The following is a 22,242-nucleotide window of genomic DNA, read 5'->3' as shown; positions in this document are numbered from 1 at the left end:
ATCTGCCGCCTGACAAATATACCAGTTATCAACTAGAGGTGGGCGATACCACGCTATCTGGTTCCTATCCAATCACTGGTATCGATACTTTTTATTGTTAAGAGCAGCTAATAAGTCTTGATTTATGAGGTGAATGCATTTTTTTAGAATAATTTTGCCAAATCTGACTTTTTTTAAATATTATTCTCTGTTAAAGGAACAGTGTGTAGCATTCAGGGGGATCTATTGGCGGAAATGGATGTTTTCTTTAGTGTATAATCACCTGAAAATAAGAATTGTGTTTTCGTTACTTTAGAATGAGCCGTTTATACTGTATCTACATAGGGAGCGGGTCCTCTTCATGGAGCCAAAGAGTATAGAAGCAAAGAAGAGATGAAACTCTGGTGTTTTATTGACAACAGACGCCATTTTGGACTGAAAAAGCTTATTATATTTATAATATTTTACTTCATTTTTTAAGGTGGACGTTTTACTGGCATCCGGTAGTAGCTTTCAGTCCAAAATGGCGGAAGCGTAGCTTTGCTGCTGGGCGCTGATGTCGCAATGAAACGAACAATTGACTTTCACTTCTTGGCAAGATACGTTCTTTGGCGTAGCCGGCCGCCATGTTTCTACAGTAACCCAGAACGGACAAACTAAACTCTGGCTCTAGAGAGAGACATTCACTTTTTCACATTTATGCGTCGGCTATTGTAGTTCTCCTACACGCTTGGCACACGAGAGAAGTTTCAGTTGGTTGCAATCTGCAACCTCACCATTAGATGGCGCCAAATCCTACACACTGCACCTTTAATGACTTCATCACATGCATGTTTAATTGCAGCACTAAAAACTGAACTAACGTGATGGATCCATTTTTTGTTTGGACCGATCCTACAGATCCTCTTCCTGTGAACCCCATGGGACCTTATTTCGGAAAAAATATGTACGGGAGTCAACGGAGAGAGACAAATAATCATCATGTGTGATTCGTGGCGCGGTTCAAACAGGATCAAACATTATTCATCTCTCTCCGTTGACTACCGTTCATATTTCTTCCGAAATAAAGTCCCATGGCGCTCCACTGGAAGGGGCGGGACTTCGCCGATACTCAAAACAAGACTTTGTATCGGTAGTATCGATCCGCCCACCTCTAGTACCGACGTTTAAAGTCTGCAGTACAGAAACGGCAAAGTACGGTTGCACATTGCATTCATTAAATAATAAAAGAAATGTTATGACATAGTATATATTAGAATTAGTAAATAGTACCTCATAATAGCAAAAAAACATACAAGCAAGATAACGGCTGCATTTTTTTAGTCCACCAGGGAGCACTAACAAGCTGTAAAATGTCCATCTTAATAACAATCGATTTTATTAAACTCCCAAATATCGATTTCGTTACTGGTTTGGCTCTAATTATGTTTTTCTCCCGTGACGCTGCCTGCATATCACCCAACTCCAAACTCTTGATATAGATATTGTTATTGAAAGTGAATATCTGAGACAAACGCTCCAATTAAAAACTTAAACTGTAGATTTAATTTAAGCCGTAAATGTGGAGGAACTGTTTTTGTTTTGGTTCGTCTGCTGTCGGCATGTGCAGGTTGTGGTTGACAGAAGGCACATTTACATGTTACTGCAGAAGTGAGGATCTATTTCGGAAAGGAAAGAGGGAGGAAATTGCACTCGTAGTTTAACGTGACTCTTCAGACATGTTTTTATACGTGAACGTGAACTCAGTCCTGTTTCGTTTCTGGCAGTGAGCTGCGACTGACAGCTGCTCATTGTTGGTCCACTGGAAAGAAATCTAAAAACCTGAGATATCCACAACTTAACAGGATGTTTTATAGTTTACTCTGTTATAATTTCACCTGTTGATTTGGAGATTTTGTTGGATGTGAATAACTTTAAAATAAAGGACTGTAGACTTGACTCGGACCGAGTGTCGTCTACGTAGCGTGAGCAACAGGACGCTGACTGTCGTTGACTTAACGGCCACATGTGTCACTGTTAACAAGCAATTTCTGATCTTACATCTAGCCCCTTTAACATTCATCCTGCGACAAACTATAAAATGCCGAGGGACTGAAATGTCCAGAGTTGCACGAGATGTAAAACTAAAATATAAAATAAAGTGGCTGTATGTAAATCGAATGCGGGTAAAGTGACTAAAATCCAGTCATTGGAATGTTTCTATAATAATGTGTCGTGAGTTTAGTGCCAACATTATATCATCCGTTCGTTCATTACATTCAGTACCTGAGTCCACACGACCACCTTCTGTTTTTAGCTTTAGAGGCTCAGTTGAAATCCCTTCAATCTGATCCCTCAGCTGTTCTTCTGGGTAAATAATGTGATGTTGAGCTGAATCACATCAACATGTGAGAGGAAATCTACAAGCACGTGTTAAAAGGGATAGTTCAGGTGTTTGGAAGTGGGATTGTAAGAGGTACTTATACATAGTCAGTGTATTTACCTACAGTAGATGACCGTCCACATCCACAGCAGTACATCACTTTGCTCCTGTGCGTACTGACCGTCATCTACTGTAGGTAATACACAAACTATGGATAAGCACCTTCAACAAGCCCACTTCAAAACACCCAAACTATCCCTTTAAAGTCCTTTTTGCTTATTAGTAAGAAACCATACGAGTATAGAGAAGCGTTTTTGAGTAAATAAACCAGCCTTCAGTGTCAGACCACCCGGGTCGGTGGCAGGCAATCATGGAATTACATGACAAAATAAACTTCCAGCCGTCGTTAGTACTACACACAGCACAACAAGTTAGGAGTGCTTAAACATTAAAACTTGTCATTTCATTACGGAACCATCATTGAACCGGGAGCTGAGAGGAAAAAATACGGAGTCAACTTGTCGATATACCATCGAAAGAAAACAGAGCGTACGACACGAAGCCCTGCGATACTGCACTGAACATTCACATTCATCAGCACTGAGCGCACACAACCACAGAGTTAATCACTAAGTTTTCCGACCGTGTCGCTACATATTCGTACGCCACAGATTTGCCAAGAAGCACCAAACTGAACGGCTGCCGGCAGTGGGAGTCAGTAAAAGAACAACGATCCCCTCTGCTGGTCGCCGTAGCTTCAACACTTAGCTTAATGAGAGGAAGTACTCTGAGACTGAGGGGGGAAACGACGCCACGGCACGAGTGGACCTCAGCAAAGTACGACAGGGTCAAAGCATTGGCTACAGAGAGCTCACATTAAAGGCTTCCATTCTCCGTGTATGCTGCGTTCCCGTCATATCAGACTTTATCTGCTCCTTAAACAAACCTGCGCCGAACGTTTGAACCGTCCGTTCTTCTCGGGAGCCAAAAAACCTCAATCTTCAAGTGGCGATTTACGAGTAAACAAGAGATTTTGAGGCTTAAATGTCACTTGGCAAGTCCAAGGTAATCAAAATAATACATTTTCACACTAAAACTAGTAACAAGTAACATGTTCACCGTTTGTTAGAAATGACTTTGGATGTTTCAAAGACTAGGGCTGTATTCGAAACCACCTACTACATACTACTGAGGAACTCAGTAAGCAGTATACAGTACATACCGCGTTCCTGAGTAGTATGAAAGAGTTAAAGCGATGTATTTTGCAGTATGCTAGACCAGGATTCAGCCTTTAAAAAAGCTCTTAAAGCACTGGACAAAAAATGTAACTCGTACCACTATACGTACAATTATCCGTCAACAAGGACATAAAAGCCCCTCGTCTACGAGACCGGTCACCAGAGAGCTCCAGCAAGCTCATAGCGGTCTGTGAGCGTGACCGCCCGGCTGACGATGTAGAGACCCCGGCAGGCGTTAGTTAGCTGTCACGGCAGTTTGTGGAGCTTCTAAACTCCGAGTAAATGTTCGATTCACCATCTAATATTGTAAAACTGCCGATATTAATAATCTAGACAGTTGATTTCTCGCCTCAAAAGTGATGAAATAGCTACGAAAAATGTAAAAAAACTAGCCGTTTTTGGCTGCTGTTGTAACCATAGCCTGTACCGTTCCAGCGCTTTGCATTGTGGGATACAGTAGGCGAGGTAGACTGGAGATTTTTTTCGAAATCAGTACGACATCCGGGTATTTTTGGCATACTGTATATTTTGCTTTTGTTCGCATACTGCATGCTACATTCTGGCCGAATCAGTACGTACTACTAGTATAGTATGAGGTTGTACTACTAGTATAGTAGGAGGTTTCGAATACAGCCATAGAACGTCGTCTGCGTCTGCTGATATGACGTGAACGCAGCATTTCTCCTCAGAGTAAAGTTGTGGCCCTGCAGGAAAAGTGCTTGGTAAATGCTATCCATGATAATGGCACAGAGTGGAGACAGAGACGAGACAGAGAGGGGTTGGCGTGCCCCGGAGCGACTATGTGGCGATGTGCGCCGGCGAGGAGACGGCGACGAACTCGCGCAGGATGTTTTTGGCCGTCTCCAGGTTGTTCTGGGCGATCATCAGGGCCTTCTGGATGTCCTGGATGGAGTAGCCCTGCGACATCAGGCATTCAATCTCCCCGTTTAGGGTCTGGCTGCCGGTAGGAGGAGTAGGAGGAGGAGGAGGAGGAGGAGGAGGAGGAGGAGAAGAGGAGGCAGAGGAGGAGGTGGAGGGACCAGGGAGGTCTGGCAATGGAGCAGAATATTCACGGTTTATAGGCCGAGGCCGTCGGTCGGAGTTGGCTCGTCGTGGGAGAGGTTTGGGGGGACGTTCAGGGTCAACCCCTGCTGCAAACATACCTGGAAACACACAGATGAGTAGACAGCAGTCAGTATCAGTGGGTAACATTGTGTTGGATTCAAGTACCTGAGGGAATACAGAGGTTTGGTGGCGTCGCGGAAGCGTAGACTGCTAGCTCTGTCAGCACTGTTGCTGTTGTCAGCGCCGTTAGCTCCGGCGATAGATAGTTACTTAACAGACATTAATTTAAATGATGATCTTCAAGAGTATCACTTTAAAACAGTATTTGTAGAAATACATACTGGCTTCTACTGCGCTGTCGATGCTGAGCGAGCTAAAGGCGGCTGAAGGACCGCCCATATCCGACATCGTTCTTCTGGTGGCGGTGGGAGGGACGACCGGTCTCGGACAGTCGTACTCGTAAATGTCCTCCTCGCTGGTCTCCTCCTTCTTGTCCTGGAGAACCGGAGCCGGAAGTTGAGGGAGGTCTGAAAAACGAACACCTGTAGTCAATATACACGATACTAGTTTAAGAGTAAAACAGTCAAATATTCCCCTTTGTTTCCCCTGAGGACAGAGATAATGAGGTGTGACTGTTACCCAGGTCAGAGTCCGGTGGCGTCTCAGAGGAGCCAGCCTGGGCCTGGATGTTAAACATGGACTCGTAGACTTGGGGGTCCTCCAAGTCGCTGTCAACCACCTCGTTGCTGGGACAAGGAGGGAGAGGAGAAATAATAATTTAGAGTGCTATTATTAGTCATTTATGTCCATGAGATTAACAGCAATTTAACCAGAATAAAGCAAAAAAGTCTATAAAACAAGAAACCATTTTTAATTTCAAACCACTCAACACAGGTTTATTTTATTATATTGCATACAGAAAAAGGTTTTGCATGCAATATCATGAAATAAAAGCAACACTACTTCACATCCTCTGATGACACACGCCTTTTTAATCTGCATCTTTCCAACTCTGCCTCATAAATATCACTAATAATACTAAGATATTAATGACGCTAATGGTACTGAATTTCGAGCTGCATCAATTCTGCATGCAGCCGGTGCTGCCGCTGCTTCTCTGCTCACTGGGTTTTATCATTTCAGAAGCTTTTTCTATTCGTTCTTCCTCTTGTACTGTATTTAATGTGCTTCTCTATTCATCCTTCCTTTAGTCCTCTATTTAATTTAATGTCATCATTTCATCAAAGCAACAAGCTGAGTAACATCGCTGCCTTCTTTGTCACACGTTGCATTTGCGTCATCGCCTTTAAATTATTTACCCAAGGAGGAGAAACACGGTGAATAAGTGTAAAGGAGGTATTTCTGGGTTTAGGAACTAGGACGTCCACGGACAAACAACACTGAGGCTCCAGAGCCCCCTGGTGGACAAAACAAATACTGCTCCAGATACATTATTGCAGCATTGGCCCTTTTAAATTGTCAGGTCCATTGCAGTGGAGAAGGCCTAAAAGTGGATAAAACACCTATTTTGTATTATTCCCATCCTGAACATTTTGGTCCAAGCACCGATTTCTACATTGAGACACGTTAGATACTTCATGATCATTTCAGGACAGTGATTGATCCACGGGGAGCGTTTGCATCACCGCCTGTTCTCCTGTTTACCTGATGTCATTGTGGTGGTTTGTCTGGACCGGAGGAGGAGGCACCAAGGAGCCCGTTATGACCCAGGGGGCTCCAGAGACGGGAAGAGAGGTGGGACTCATGTACTCGTTCTCCTCGCTGTCAGACGACGGCTTCTCGCCGCTCGACGACGCCGACAGAGTTCTGATCATATACAGACAACACACAGACATTTTTATTTGTGGTTCATAAATCAGGTTCTCCCGTTATCCCAAGAGGTCACAAAAACATGCACAAAACTTGAGCGCTGTAAATTCAGTCTTGACCTTGAGAACACTTAACGTATACTGTGATAAAAAAATATCTAAACTCAAGGTTTACTCCCAAAGCTTTCAGCTGTATCTCCCTGACATCTCCCTGTATCTCCCTTGACAGGATAGGCGGAGATAGCAGCCTCAAAACACCGCCATTTAGGGAGACAGGGCCTGCAAATGTTACTTAAAACCAGCACTCGTGGACTCACCATGACACATATTTGTTCGAAAAAGCATGTGTGGGGGAAGCCACTGATTGTGTGACGGACGAATTGTGCTGTTTTAATGTCATGAGTCTGTGCTGCCGACTAACCGACATGTTAAAGCGCTCCTCCGGTCACACAATCCTGCGCGTCGTAGATTACTACTGAAGCTCCAGAGCCCAAAAAATGATATTCGGTACAGCCCTTATATTGTATATATCTTTGTATGTTAAGAAGATGGAAAAGAGATGTATGCCATTTATGTGCATTTCTTTTTTATGTAACTATCTACTGTATTCTAGCGTTGTGTATTGCTTGTAATATGCCAGCAGGGTGCACATCACGCCTTATATTTTAGAAGATATGACTCACTTGACTTCCTCACATATTTTCCCTACACCATGCCACTGGGTAGAACTTCAAATGGAAACCATCATGTCTAAAAGCTGATGCCAGTCTGTCCAGGACAATGAGGTCACACATCATGACTTAGTGTGAAAAATAGTAACTATACTTTTGTCCTACAGCAGCACAACCGTACCTTGCAGACAGGCAATAGACGGCGTTGGTAGCCGCCTGAGGTTTGGTTCCCTCTCCGTTGGTCCCGTTGCTCTGAGGCGCGGCGGACAAGGAGGACAGGGCCTTGGTTACCGGACGCGGGACCATGTAGTTGGAGGCCCAGGCGGGCTGGTCGGGGGTGGAGGGCAGCGGCCTCCTCTGGAGTCTGGAATCCTGGCCGACCAGCGAGGGGCGCTCCGGAGGGGGAGGAGGGGGCAGCTCTCTCAGGGAGGGAGGCAGAGGTAGAGGCTTGTCTCTGTGAGTGGCTGCTATCTGTGGTGGAGGGAGGAGTAGAGGATGGAGGTGTTATTAACCAGCAGAGAGGTGAGAGGTGTGTTAGTACAGGTGTGTTTAATGTTGACGCCGACAGCAGAAACATGAGTTAATGTTCAGTACATCAGAATTTATTCGGCAAAGGTGTTTCCATAACTCATTTAGTGCATCAACTCTTTTTCTAACAAAAAACACCTCAGCTTTTTTAATGCTATACTTCAAAATGTGCATAAAAATATGTAAATGGCAACACGTACCTTGGCCGTTGCTCCCTGAGCCTGAGCGCTGTGGGTGCTGGAGGGTCTCTGCTGCAGGAGGTCCAGTCGGGGGGGAACCGGAGGCAGCTGAGACACTGGAGATGGTGGGCGCTCTACCTGCACACACACACACACACACACACACACACACATATACATTTAAAGGCCGTCCACATGCCGCGTTTTTTGCACCATCAAATCCATCGATGTCAACGTAGACGCATGGACTGACAGACAAATCGAGCAGTAAAGATACTGTGGTGGATTTACGATGCTGGAAATCCATTTATCTTTGTTTTGACTTTGTTCAGTTTAGTCAGTGAGGCTTTTACTGCTAAATTAACGCAACTTCATCATCATCATCGTCATCGCAGCGTGCAGGTTTTGGTTGCTTAGTAACGGCAGGAGCGCAACCTCCCAAACACCTTGGATAAAAAGACGAAAGCGGCACAGCTGCTGTTTTCCATGTATTTTTAGACGCAACATGTGAACGCCGCCTTATAGATGTTGCATGGCACATAGCGATGATGCAACAGGAAGCGACACAGTTCATGTGAGTCTCACAAGAAACGTGCGGCTCAAGACTGATCTCTGGATGCATTTGGGCAAAGCATACAGATGTTACAAGATAAGAATAGAGATGTTTATTTTTTTAAGTTAGATAGAAATTCGAACAAATTTTGCCTCTCAGTCTCGGTAACGTGTCCCACATTGTCCCACATTAACATGCTCTTTGTCACACATTTGGTTTACCTTGGAGCAGGCCAGCCTGCTCATGACGAGGTGGTCCTCCAGGCGATCGTCGTCGTCCTCGTCGTTGCAGGCAGCTTCTGCTCTGCTGGACCCCTGGAAACCGGCGAAGGAAGCACCGCTGGCCTTCGGGTGGAAGGGGTCCACCACGATGGGCTCTGTGCCTTTAATCTCACAGCGGCAGAACGGGCAGCCTTGACCCTCCGACTCCTGATACAGACACACACCAAAGGAAGCAAAGTTTAACATTTGAGGGAGCAGAGAAGAGGTTGTTATCTGATACGAGACACTTTACTCACTACTTTGTTACGACCAGCAACGCCCCGTGTTCTGAGAGGTAAAATTACTGTTTTTCAATGGAGTCTGGTTGCTTTGGCATAGACTGTGTAGTGGCCATTTGTCGGAAAAATCTAACCGAAATCAAAGGGCCTTAATCTTAAGAATGGCAGAGTAAAATTCCTCTGCAACAGAGAGGTGAGTTTAACCTCTGGTGCACTGATATCCATGTCACCTATGCTTTTTTTCTCATTTAGCTAACAGTGGTCAGGTGATCTGTCTCCATTAAGATCACAGGTGTGAGGGGGCGTGGCCTGGACAACAAAGGGAAGAGAATTGTTTGGGGGAAGGAAATGCATTTGAAAGGTCGACAGAGGAGTTATGTAGCCTTCAGTCGAGAGGGGGAAAAGCATTTAGCTCATTTTAAAAGGTTGCACCTCGTTTATGTGAAGTTAATAAGGACTTCAGTGTGATTTGAGGACAAAAGACTGGAAATCAAATCAATTCCCAATTCTACGTTCGGTGAGTTTGATTCTTTTGCTGCTCCTGATCTTTTGCATTTTGAAGGAGCACTTATAATCCATTTTAGTTTTTTGGGTATGTTGGTTAGACAATAAGGAAGAGGAAGACAGTATAGTTGTTTTCTTAATAAAGTGTGTTAAGCATACACAAAAGTTTCCGTTTAGTATGTTCCTTTGTGGTCGACAGTGAATTTCCTCTTTTGAACATATCTTAAAGGTGCTATAGATAAAACTGATAACATTCAGCCACTAGATGTTGCCTTCTCCCTCCCCCGTTCCATTGTATTTACTTCTCAACAAGTCGTTGTATAGTTTCGCCGTCTGGTCTATTTCCTCCGGAGAGATTCCGCCGTTCATGTTTGACTCAGATGAGGAGTCTGTTGTGCACCAAAAAAGTGTAGTAAGCATCTTTTATCTGATGGCTTATAGCTGGCAGTGGCTGACACAGTGTGAAACATACAATAATATCTAGTGGGATGTTTTGATAGATATTAGAAGGAAGCTCCAGGGTCCTGTTAACATCCCAAAACTCCACACTCACTCTGCTAAAGCAAACTCTCGCTCTCTGTGCTGACAAGTCCGCTTTCCAATTTGTGACAACCAATCCTAGCTCGCCCGGGGTACGTTTGAATCTCCCCCTTCAGTAGAGGAATGTGAAAACACCTCTCTGGTGACAAACTTTGCACAGATTCAAGTCAGTATAGTCAAGGTCAGACACTTTAGGTGACATAAACATATGAAAAACAGATTTTTGAGTTCATAAATAGATCACAGTACAGTAGTTCTCAAATTACTATAAATACGCTTAAAATTTAAGCTGATTGTTAGAATATTACTCTGAATTTATCATGTGAGCCAACACATGGTAAATGATTCCATCAGCACAGCAACAGTCATGTCACACTAGTGCACTGATACACTACTTATTTCCAATCACTTCCCCCTTACTTTATTGCCATCAACGTTAAGCGATTGTCAATGAAACACTTCTTGTAAATATTTCAAATGAAAAGCCTACACCTTTAAGGTGGGGTTATGTCCTTTTGAGCAGCTGGGAGGCTTTTATTGCGACACATGTGTGCAGGAAGTGTTGACTTTCATTGACAGTATCTTAGCAACAATTGAAAGTAACTGCAATGAGGAAGTCATTTGAAATCTTTACTCAATCAAAACAGTGTTTCCGTTAGAGAAGAGGGCTCGTACTGATGGAAGTAGTGCTGTATAAATTTACATTATGCTGATTTAATCAAAACAACATATTAACATAGAGGAAGTTTGCTTTAACACCAAATGTCAACAGCAAATTTAAACAAGAGATCAGATCAGAAGACAGTGAAGCTTCTCACTAAAAATATGAGGGAATTCAAAACAAGGAATTTAAACGTAACTGGTTCTCTCCAAGGTTATAATAGTTTTGAATTTTCAATTCGTTTTTATTTTATTTTAGTTTTGACTTTTCCCTTTCATTTTAGTTTAGTTTGAATTAGTTTTCGGAGTTTTTATATATTTAGTTTTATAGTAGTTTTAGTTTGTTTTTGTTAGGGCCAGGTATGATGTCTCAGAAGTATGCAGCTATATAAAATAACAAATTTGCATCAATGCGTTATTATCGTGTTCATTTTGACAGCCCTATTCTGAATAAATGCTCACAGCAGTAAGAAAGAAAGTCATACTTCCCTTCTGACCGTCAGGATTTAAAGAGCTGTTAGAAAACAGTGTAATTAATCTTTTTAAAGTGTGTCGGGTGCAGCCTCACCTGCCACGCAGTCAGACACGAAGTGCACATCAGGTGTCTGCAGGGCTCGATCTTCACGTCCTTGTCGTTCTCTGCGCAGATCTTACAGAGCTGGAAGGTGGAGCCCATCTCACAGTACAGCTCATACTGCTCCTGTAGGGAGGAAGTGAGGAAGACACAGGTTGGTCATACTGAATAACACTTATTAGTCAAATCATTCTCAATCTAGAGAGTTGACTGGTTTACAGATGAGAACCAAACAAGAGCAACAAACCTGAGTAACTTTGATGTGGTCCTGCGGAGACGGTTCACAAAGCCCTGTTAGGTCTGGATTCTGTGCACGACCATCTGGGAACAGATAGCTGGAGAACCACCGCATAAATTTAAAACACACACAAGTAATAATTCTCTGTGGATTCATCACTACGAGAGATCAGATCAGAAAACAGTGAAGTTTCATGGAAAAATTTTTTTATTTTACCTCGCAGAACAGGGGAGTTGCTATGGACTATGGATAAGGATATATGTATATACTGTATGTAGAGCGTCATTATGCAGAAACCTACGTCAGGTCACGTGGGAAAACGTTTTAGAAAGGTTTTGGAAAATAGCATTTTGACGCTAAAACATTCATACTTTACCAAAATTTTAATATTTGGATTTGAATACGTAAGGAATCCCACTGGTAAGCTGATAATTTAATGATATAAAATCCTTAAGAAACCTCTAGTGTTGATTCCCCATTTTGTTCTTTGGGTTGCATCCACCAAAGCAAAGGAATGTTTTTTTATGGAAATGTAATTAATAAGATATTAACACAGTAAAAGACAATAGCTATATAAAAAGAGCTATTCTTGAGTCATTGTGGGAATCTGAACTCCCTAGAGGCATGTATAAACTAAAATGTATAAACTGGTGCATTAAGACTGTGTTGTAGCGGGACTCACAATCCCTCTCTGTATCCATCAATGAGGGCTTGGAAGAGTGGTTTGTTATGGGGGATGGTCTGCAGGATGTTCCCATCAGCCGTCACGTAGCCGATAGCCCACTGGCCCAGCCGAGTGCAGCTCAGCCTGAAGATGTAGCTGAGAGAGAGGACGACAGTCTCAAACCAACAGTGTATAACGGACAGCATTCAGAGCCTATCCCTCTTATCCAACACTTTAAAATCACAAGGAAGCATGATTCATGTCGGGCTCGTCTGTGTCTCACCTGCCAGGTTTGTGGATGAACCGGTGCAGTCGAGCCTTGACCTCGTCGTAGGTTAGAAAGGCCATGTAACCCGGATGTGTGACAGCCAGACTGTTCCAGTTCCTTAAAAGAGACGACCATGGCTACACAAGACAAACAAAAAAAAAAGAGTTCATGATAAAGATTTAAACTGTTTTAGACCTTTACTCACCAATTCATGCAAACACATGTCAACCCAGTTTCACAGGAAGGCGTATAAATAGAACGACATCACACGGACATCCCACGTGTCTTGAGAACACATTTTACTCTTGTCATTTGTACAACGTACACAGTTAGGTTTAGGCAACAAAACCACTTAGAAAAACATCATGTTTGGGCTTAAAATAAGTACGTAAACTAAGTAAAATACGTCTGGAAAAAAACGTAACATAAATACGAGAAACACATCATAAACGTCAGTAAAAAACATGTGACAAACATCACTAACGTAACTTACAAAACGCCGCTCTCCTGGTTAAAAGTGGTGTTTTTGTTCTCTGTCGTCATGAGCCTTACCTGGAAGAGCCTGGTGAAGATGTCGAACTCAAAGACAGAGATGTAGTCGTTGCAGGTGAGGTCGATGGTGGACTTTAGAGCCATGGCCTCCAAGCCCGAGCTGATGGGGTGAAACTCGTGGAGAGCCTGACGAAACGTCCTCCATGGAACGATGGTCCTACAGTACACGGGAAGGAGGGGGCCAGAAAGTTAAACCTAACCATTCATCATAGTTTTGAATATCATACATCATCCTCACAATCTCAAAACCTAGAGCTCAGAGAGCAACTACCAAACAGAATCAGTGTGAATGGAAGGCTAAAACTGAGTAAAATTTAACTCATAAACACAGAATTGAATGTAAAAACGTGTGAAAGCTCTGGTGATTCCCACCCCTAATAAACTTGTGATGCTACATTTTCAACCTAAAGTGACCTAAAGTAAAAACTCACTTGTCCCCAAATGACCTCCTCCAAAATTCGGCAGCATCAGCTTTGGTGATCCTGAAGTTGTCGCCCTGAAATAAGCCATTGGGGAAGATGGCTTTTAGCTCTGCTAGCATGTGACTGAAGATCAGAGACAGCTTGGTGAGGTTTCGCCTGAGAGAGAGGAAGAGAGAGAACAGAAAGAAAACAACACCAGTTAGTAGGGGAAGCTCTAATTTCTCCAAATTCATATCACTAGTCAGAAAGATTACAGGCCTTCAACAAATATGTGTGAACGTGTTTATCCATTATCAAACAAAGCAAATCAGTTGTATTTACAGTATAAATGTTTAATATTCGCTTTCACGCAGTCACAGAACTTCCAGGAAAAAAATACAAAGTTAATTGATATGTTTTATTTCCATTTCTGATGGTAAACGGATTATAATTAGCAAATAACTTCTTTTGAAATTTCTTAAAAAAACTCCCTGAATCATGACATTAGCTACCAGGTTACATTTGTGTAGACGATAAATCACACAAGGATGGATTATCGTGAGGGGTTGCACCTGTTAAAGTGGGAGGAGAGCAAGTAGGTTAAGACACCAACAAGTCAGGTCTATACTTAGTAAAGCTTCTTGATAACCGTCACAACAGTTGTTGATGCAGAACATCTAAATGAGGAAATGTTGATTAAAAAAAATCAGAATGCGTCACAGGAAGGATGAGCTTTTGCTTAGTAATGACTTTCTGAGAAAACAGAGGAAGTGGATGCGATTGCGACAGTTTTTAATCATTTGCCTTAGTACTATATCTGAGTGATTCTGCTAAATGTCACTGGTTGGATTTCATCACAATGATCGAAAGTGTAAAAATAGTGTGTGGAGGAAGTTTCTCAGCAACTTCGTATAGACAGTGTAGTTTTTAAAGTAGAGGACAGAGCAGTATCTTTCAGTTTCTATCTAAAGACACGGTGGTTATCTGACCTGTTTTAAAGCCCAAAAGATTAATGGCAGTTCAGAAATGAGGCCACTGCAACGTAAATGAGTTACTTTCATATGTTTCTAAATTCAGTTTGTCTTGTGGAAATAAGACCGTAACAGACTCACTTTGAATGGCTTTACTTAAGGGATGTGCAATTGATCAAATTTCAATTACAAAAGCATTGGCATTAGATGAAGCTACCTACTTTAAATCAACCAACACTGAGCACAATTCTGTTCTGTAAAGCCATGTAATCTGTAATTAATTAACGTTATACTGCTTTATAATGCTATACTGCTGCCAATTAGGCCGTTTTATACCATACTATCATGGACACAGAGCCAACTCAAACACAGATAAACTTGACCTCTGTAACATCTGTCAGTTACCCAAACACAAGGATGACATTTCATCAGCGTACCTGGGCTGGGAGTTCTCCTCGAACATCCTCTCCTTGGCCTCTTTGAAGAGGCTCATGGTCTGCTTCGTCTTGTTGGTCAAGTTCTCCATGACCACGCGGAAGTACTCGTTCTCCCCGAGGATCTCCATCTTGCCCTCGTACCGGGACAAGACGGTGCGTAGGTGCTGGTAGGTGTCCGGCAGCAGGTCCAGGATGTAGGGCGGGCTGTTCTTCAACGCCACTTTGGGGTTCTGGCACAGACGCACCACCTGGATAGGAAACACAAAAAAAGGCTCAGGTCACACTGCGATACTTGGTGATCAATTCTGATTTCGATATTATTCAGCATCAGATTCCAGTGTGAACTGATCACGGTCCTGAACAAAGACATCACGTCGCAGCACGCTGTTGTACGAAATACAGGTCAATCAGCTATCGGATTAATCGGCCGATATCATCTTTACTTCTGCAGCAGCCTGGTCGGCTACTTTTGCACACGCCGTTTTTAATAAATCAGTTTTTCCTCCTTTTTCTTTTCCTCCCTGTCTGCGTTATATCCACTGATAACGATAGTTTGTAAAGTATCATATCGGCGCTGATTAATCGGCCAAACTGGCCTCTAGTGCGCAAGTAAATATGGAGGCACCTTCAGATGAGATCATGATTTTTAAAGTCAGGTGTTATGTGTACATGTTTTTGCTTGCTGGACTCATTCCTGCTGTCCGTACTGGCTATTACAAGATCCTGTCCTAATAATCTGTCTAATTATCTGAAGTTAATGAGGCTTCAGCAGCCTGAGTTATCAAAGTCAGAGTTCTGAAAACAGCAACGTAACCAGGAGCTTTCACATTTCCCATGTTAAAGGTCAGTTGAATGAAGAGTGTGAATACTGACTCGATGCTCAATTTAGCTGGTTTTTTTGGAGGCATTTCTCTTTTAACTTGGGCAGTAAAAAGAGGAAGGACGAGGTTTTTTTGTTAATAAATAAACTGAGCGCAAGAGAGAGTGCGTGTTAATGTTTGCTTTGCAACATGACACTTTATAACACATTTATTGTTTACTTCAGGACTGAGGGAACAGAGTTGGGAGATGTGGTTGATAGCAAGATGATAACAGGATCCCCTCTTAGTTGATTAATCGGTCATTTTGTCTTAGTCGACTAAGATTTCTTTAGTCTATTAGTATATTATTATACTGGATCGTATATCGGTAACAATGGGGCTGATCTATTCAATTCTATGTTTATATACCATCTACATTTGACCAATTTGTTGCTGCTTTAAAAATGTTTACAGTTGAATTGCAATTCCTGTTAATTCTTATGATTTTTTACCAAGTTACTGTTGTACGAGTTATTATTTTAATGATAAATAACAATTAAATAAATGAATATCTACATAAATATATAGAGAGATAGATAGGTGTACTTTATTGATCCCAAATTGGGAAATGATTGTGTTACAGCAGCAGGTTATCCAGGCACCAGAACAGTAAATAAAATGCACATATCAACACTAGAGAAATAATAGATGATAATAAGAATATTTCTCAAATCGATGTGCAACTATCTCATAAAGTAATCAAACAAACTCTTCCTCTCTTATGCATTACATCACAAAAAACTCCAATGACTCATTTTCATAGTTGTTGATTACAATCTGTTGCCATAATTCCACTGCAGGGCACTACACACACCAGAGTAATACTGTATTATCACCCAGTCCTAAGTGGAAGCATATGACTGGAGGTTTTAAAACCTCTACCAGCAAAACGGATCAGTCAGTGCCATGTGACATGAGGACACATCGTACTGTGGTGTAAATGATGCAGTCACTTTGCACAGCACGCTGCACAACAGGCACGCAAATGGTGTATTGTACCCTGCGTCTTATCTGATATTATGCCTCTCTTCTTCTTACTCCAGCCCTCCTGAATGAATCTCTTGTGAACTCTTGTCTCTTCATCCCTCTCTACTTTCATCTCTTCTGTCTGGCTCAGTTAAGATTGGGGAAAAAGATAAGCAGGAGTGACAGTCGGCAATACAAAACTAAACCACAGACACCAATGAGGTGTTTCCACTAAATCCGCGGCAAAGTCATCCTCACTGTGACCTACTTCACTGTAAATTATCCCAATTAGATAATGCATCGGGGACACAGTTTTATTCCAATTTTGGGAGTTTACTTTTCTCATACAGATCAAGTAGACACAACTAAATGTTAAAATAAAAGCGGAAATACCTTTTTTATATGGATTTCTGAGGCTAAATCTAATGCTGTGTTTATTACATATGAGAACCAGTTTCACAATATGTTATGGGTGAATGTGTGTCTGTGTATAACTAGTTAACTAATATTTCTACATACAGGGGTCCCTAAACAGTCTTGAATTACATAAATTGGGTATCACTCTAAAGCTGAGACTCTTGTGGATCCAATGAGCCCAACTGTATTCATGTGTGATGATGTTAGTCCCCATAGGAGCCATTTCATTATAGTGAGACCATTTTTTGATGGTATAAAATGACCTGTGGTGACCTCTAGGATAATCACAGCCTCATGAAACTTTAAAGTCACAAACTACAGACCTAGAGCATTCAGAGGATGGATGGCTTTCCTAGCTAGATTGACAAGAAGGGGGTTTCTGAGCAGTTTACACAACAGAAATGCTCGCCATCCAATCGCCGAAAAATGCAATTCTTGCAGAAATCACAGCATGGCTTTTTCTATGGTGTTCCTTAAGGTCTTGGTGTCTTAATGTGGTATTTTGGAGGGATTATTGATCAATTTTATCAATTCTCGATAGATAAAAAATGGTTAAAGTGACTATGTAAGAATCAGAAATTGCTTGTTAACAGTGACACCTGTGGCCATTGGGTCAAAGACAGTCGGCGTCCTGTTGCTCACGCTTGTGCTCACACTACTTAGAGGCGAGCGAGCATCGGTCAAAAGTTAAAACAGTGAGGCGACACAAACAAGACTGAACGTGATTGGCAGCTAAAACCATAATATCACTTTATATTTCACATGCTTGGCAGTAATGTTAGCTACCTGTCCAATAGGAATTTTGCCAGCTCGGGGTCTGTTTTGATAACCAAAATCAAACGAAGGCGAATCGAAGGCCCGGCCGACCCAACGTCGGTCAGATTCCTGTTTTGCAAGATGGGCTTCACTAGATATAACTTAGTTTTTTTGTGCTTCCGTGGAGTTTGTGTTGGAGTCTGAGCTGTGTTGGGGGCTGGTCGTTTGTTGGCGTTAGTGGACGCCATTTCTAACCGAACATTAGCTATCGTTGCACACTGTTAGCCCTGTAGAGAGTACAGGCACTCCCGAGCGCGCATGACGTCACATCCGTTGGATTTTCCCGCAAAAAGCATCCCACATTCTTCACATTGAAAGCAGTCTACAGGCTGAAGGAGGAAACCCAGAAAACCGTGGAAGGTCTCATTTTTTAGGTTAGGTTCATAGGCGCAGTTGGAACTTTAAGGTCGGGGGTTCACAAAAATAAAATATAGAGGGAATGTGATGTGTACAACACAGAGAGGTCTAATGTATTGGGATGTGTGCAGCCTATACAGAGATGCGATACGAGGGTCCGTGACAAAATCCGTTTGATTGAACTGCTACCAACTTTATAGCTGAACTTTTGTCAGACGCTGTTTCTATTTATTCCTTATCCAAAGGATGAGGGCTGATTGGTGAGTTGAAATGATGAGTTATCTATATAATACCTCCTCATATCACTACAAACACCTAAATAAGGTGACAGCTGGCTGGAGGTAGATCACCTGAAAGTTTACCTAGGCTACTGTCGGCTGTGTTGTTTGTCATTTTCAGTAAATATCACAATATAAAACCTGTTTTCTGTTTTAAAAAACACAAACGTCGGAAGAGAGCAAGTACTACTCACCCATCTTTTAAGTGTCTACGTCTCCAGTCTTAACCACACAGCTGATAGGTACGTGGTTTGTTTACATTGCGTAACAGAAAGTGCTTATTTAACGATGTGTGAACAGAGTGTCGTATGTTATTAGGCTATAAAAGGACCACAAATCTATCTTCTTATCTTGTTGGTTTCTTATTCTGTTTGATAAGAAGACACAACGAGGTTGATAGTATTCATCATTACAATAAATTATTAGTTCTATTTTGTTATAAAAAAAATATATAGATGCATTGCTAGGGGGTTCAGTGAGCCCGCTGAACCAACGCAAACTGCACCTGTGGTTAGATTACAACCTGTTCACTCATTGGCAATAAAAAATGATTGTGTGTAAAAACTTACATACAGTACCTTTTAAATTTAGCACCAAATCTGTGTAACAAATGGTGTCAGCGCAAAAATTGCTGCAACAACTGATGAGACATGATGGAGCATGGGGATGGACATCATATACTTCTACCATAATGTTCTATACACTTTTACAACACATTTTAAATAATTAATTCATGTTTATTTCTGATTTATGACTAGAAGAACTTGAGCTGAGCATCTCAAATTAATCTTCAGGTACCCAGCTTCCAGGTGATGTACACCACTTCTATGTTGACCTGCTATCTCCCCCTAAAGACCCCCTAAAAACAGACAATAACTGGTTTATTGTGGGTCTCAGAGGGTTAATAACACACAAGTTAAGTACTCAGGTTAATAAGGTTAATAAGAAGACAGTTGTTTGCCCATCATGATGATGAAAATAAGAGGAAGTAAGAGTGAGTATTTTTCTGATGTAGACACTGAAAGGTCAAGTGACTCATTCTCAGTTCAATTTTTGTGTGTTTTTAATGTGCTTAGTACAGTTAGTACCTTATTCATGAGTTTCCAGGTTAGATTACAACCTGTTCACTCATTGGCAATAAAATAATGATTAAAAAACTTTAAATTTAGCACCAAATCTGTGTAACAAATGGTATCAACGCAAAAATTGCTGCAACAACTGACTGATGAGACGATAGAGCATGGGGATGGACATCATATACTGTACTTCTATCATAATGTTTTAAACCCTTATACATTTTAAATAATGAATTAATGTTTATTTCTGATTTATGACTAGTTCAGTTCAGTTCAGACAACTTTATTTATCCCCAAGGGGGCAATTAATTTGTAGCATCCCCAGTCCATACATCCATACATACAACAGACAACCAATAATGAGTTAAGTCAAAACTATATAAATAGGATTATAGCAATAAAAGCCAAAAAATAAGAAACATATCTTAAAGTTCCTCTAAATAACACTAATATAAATGGGTATGATCTGAAGAACTAGAAAAACTAGACACACAGAGCTGCATCTCAAATTCATCTTCAGGTACCCAGCTTTCAGGTGATGTACAGGTGATGTACAGGTGATGTTATCTCCCCCTAAAGACCCCATAAAAAAAGACAATAATTGGACTATTGTGGGTCTCAGAGGGGTTAATACACAAGTTAAGTACTCAGGTTAATAAGGTTAATAAGAAGACAGTTGTTTGCCCATCATGATGATGAAAATAAGAGGAAGTAAGAGTGATTATTTTTCTGACGTAGACACTGAAAGGTCAAGTGACTCATTCTCAGTTCAATTTTTGTGTGTTTTTAACCTTTTTAGTACCTTATTCGTGAGTTTCCAGGTTAGATTACAACCTGTTCACTCATTGGCAATAAAATAATGATTAAAAAACTTTAAATTTAGCACCAAATCTGTGTAACAAATGGTATCAACGCAAAAATTGCTGCAACAACTGACTGATGAGACGATAGAGCATGGGGATGGACATCATATACTGTACTTCTATCATAATGTTTTAAACCCTTATACATTTTAAATAATGAATTAATGTTTATTTCTGATTTATGACTAGTTCAGTTCAGTTCAGACAACTTTATTTATCCCCAAGGGGGCAATTAATTTGTAGCATTCCCAGTCCATACATCCATACATACAACAGACAACCAATAATTAGTTAAGTCAAAACTATATAAATAGGATTATAGCAATAAAAGCCAAAAAATAAGAAACATATCTTAAAGTTCCTCTAAATAACAGTAATATAAATGGGTATGATCTGAAGAACTAGAAGAACTTGACACACAGAGCTGCATCTCAAATTCATCTTCAGGTACCCAGCTTTCAGGTGATGTACAGGTGATGTACAGGTGATGTACAGGTGATGTTATCTCCCCCTAAAGACCCCATAAAAAGAGACAATAATTGGTCTATTGTGTGTCTCAGAGGGGTTAATACCCAAGTTAAGTACTCAGGTTAATAAGGTTAATAAGAAGACAGTTGTTTGCCCATCATGATGATGAAAATAAGGGGAAGTAAGTATTTTTCTCATGTAGAGCTACTGAGAAGTCAAGTGACTCATTCTCACTTCCATTTTTAGTGTAATCTTTAGTACCCTAAATGCAAACACCCAGTGTCAGTACCTTATCCATGAGTTTCCAGCATTTCTCCACCATTTTCTTATCGACCACTGCAGGTTGGTGAGGCTGGAGAGGCTGCTGGTGGGGCTGAAAGGCGTCCTTCATCAAGCCGATCAGACCGGCGCCCCTCCTCGGATTTCCGGCCATTAATCGCTCGGTTACCGGGAGTTAGCCCCGGTGGAGGTGAGGATTATTCCTGACTCGCCTTATAGATATATACTTAACACTTGCGATGACATACAGAGGCTGTTTCAGGAACAATAAAACGTCTGTGTGTACACTGTAAGGCGACGCAGCTAGCTCACAAGCTACATTAGAAAAAGCAGTTTAAATACAATAACATAGTCCTTAATGTTGGTGTCTGCTGTCAGACAGATAGCTCTTCCTTCCTGTGCGACGGCTACTTTAAAGCCTCCCCTGAGAAATGAACCCGGCTTATTGTAATAAAGTAGTCTGGGTGTTTAATTAGCCACACAGAGAAGCGATCAACAAACAGGTTGTGCAGCAGTTAAAGAAGCCAACGACAAGCCAGCAGCTAACCGGAGGAAACACGGATATCCGGTTGCAGATTTCACAATAAAAGTACCTGTCAATGAAGAAGCACACACTGTGATGCAAAAATAGTGGTGTAATTACCACTAAAGTAAATGTGTGTATACATAAGTGTATGTATGTATGTATGTATATATATATATATATGTATGTATGTATGTATGTATGTATGTATGTATGTATGTATATGTATATATATATATATGTATGTATGTATGTATGTATATATATATATGTATGTATGTATGTATGTATATATATATATATGTATATATGTATGTATGTATGTATATATATATATGTATATGTATGTATGTATATATATATATATAAATAAATGATCCCAATAAATATATATATATATACATATATATATGTATATATATATGTATATGTATATGTATATGTATATATATACACATATATGTATATGTATATGTGTATATATATACACATATATATATATATGTATATGTGTATATATATACACATATACATATACATATATATATGTATATGTGTATATATATATATACAGACGTGGACAAAATTGTTGGTACCCTTCCGTTAAAGATGCTATTTACAGGACAC

At 41.0% G+C, this 22,242-nt stretch overlaps 1 protein-coding gene across 2 annotated transcripts; it reads right to left on the bottom strand.

Moving 5' to 3' along the window:
• Positions 1–177: 177 nt before the first annotated feature.
• LOC141752286 (E3 ubiquitin-protein ligase CBL-like) lies at positions 178–21,618 on the bottom strand. 2 transcript variants are annotated; one of them, XM_074610082.1, is made up of 15 exons: positions 21,103–21,618; positions 14,713–14,960; positions 13,335–13,481; positions 12,904–13,060; positions 12,367–12,488; positions 12,102–12,239; positions 11,429–11,516; positions 11,176–11,307; positions 8,626–8,832; positions 7,873–7,989; positions 7,326–7,615; positions 6,310–6,471; positions 5,284–5,390; positions 4,986–5,171; positions 178–4,742 (listed from the first exon to the last, which is right to left on the bottom strand). In XM_074610082.1, the coding sequence occupies exons 1-15, from the start codon at positions 21,244–21,246 to the stop codon at positions 4,378–4,380; spliced, it is 2,610 nt and encodes an 869-aa protein (XP_074466183.1). In that variant the 5' UTR covers positions 21,247–21,618; the 3' UTR covers positions 178–4,377. The 2 variants fall into 2 exon arrangements, with proteins under 2 accessions (XP_074466183.1, XP_074466182.1); XM_074610081.1 differs by having other exon boundaries at positions 4,233–4,742; positions 4,986–5,186.
• Between the last annotated feature and the right edge of the window lie 624 nt (positions 21,619–22,242).

This window comes from Sebastes fasciatus, chromosome 16 (genome assembly GCF_043250625.1).
Source record: "Sebastes fasciatus isolate fSebFas1 chromosome 16, fSebFas1.pri, whole genome shotgun sequence".
NCBI lineage: Eukaryota > Metazoa > Chordata > Actinopteri > Perciformes > Sebastidae > Sebastes > Sebastes fasciatus.
The sequence above is the reverse complement of the archived record's forward strand: the minus strand, read 5'-3'. Positions and strand labels throughout refer to the sequence as shown.

What these genes read in the sequence shown, in the direction of transcription:
- LOC141752286 (XM_074610081.1), bottom strand. Translation starts at nt 21,246, where the DNA reads ATGGCCGGAAATCCGAGGAGGGGCGCCGGTCTGATCGGCTTGATGAAG. An exon ending in CTCAGGGAGCAACGGCCAAG is followed by an intron (nt 7,616 to 7,872) that starts GTACGTGTTGCC and finishes CCTCCACCACAG; the next exon opens with ATAGCAGCCACTCACAGAGA. An exon ending in GTCTATTGCCTGTCTGCAAG is followed by an intron (nt 6,472 to 7,325) that starts GTACGGTTGTGC and finishes GTATATGATCAG; the next exon opens with AACTCTGTCGGCGTCGTCGA.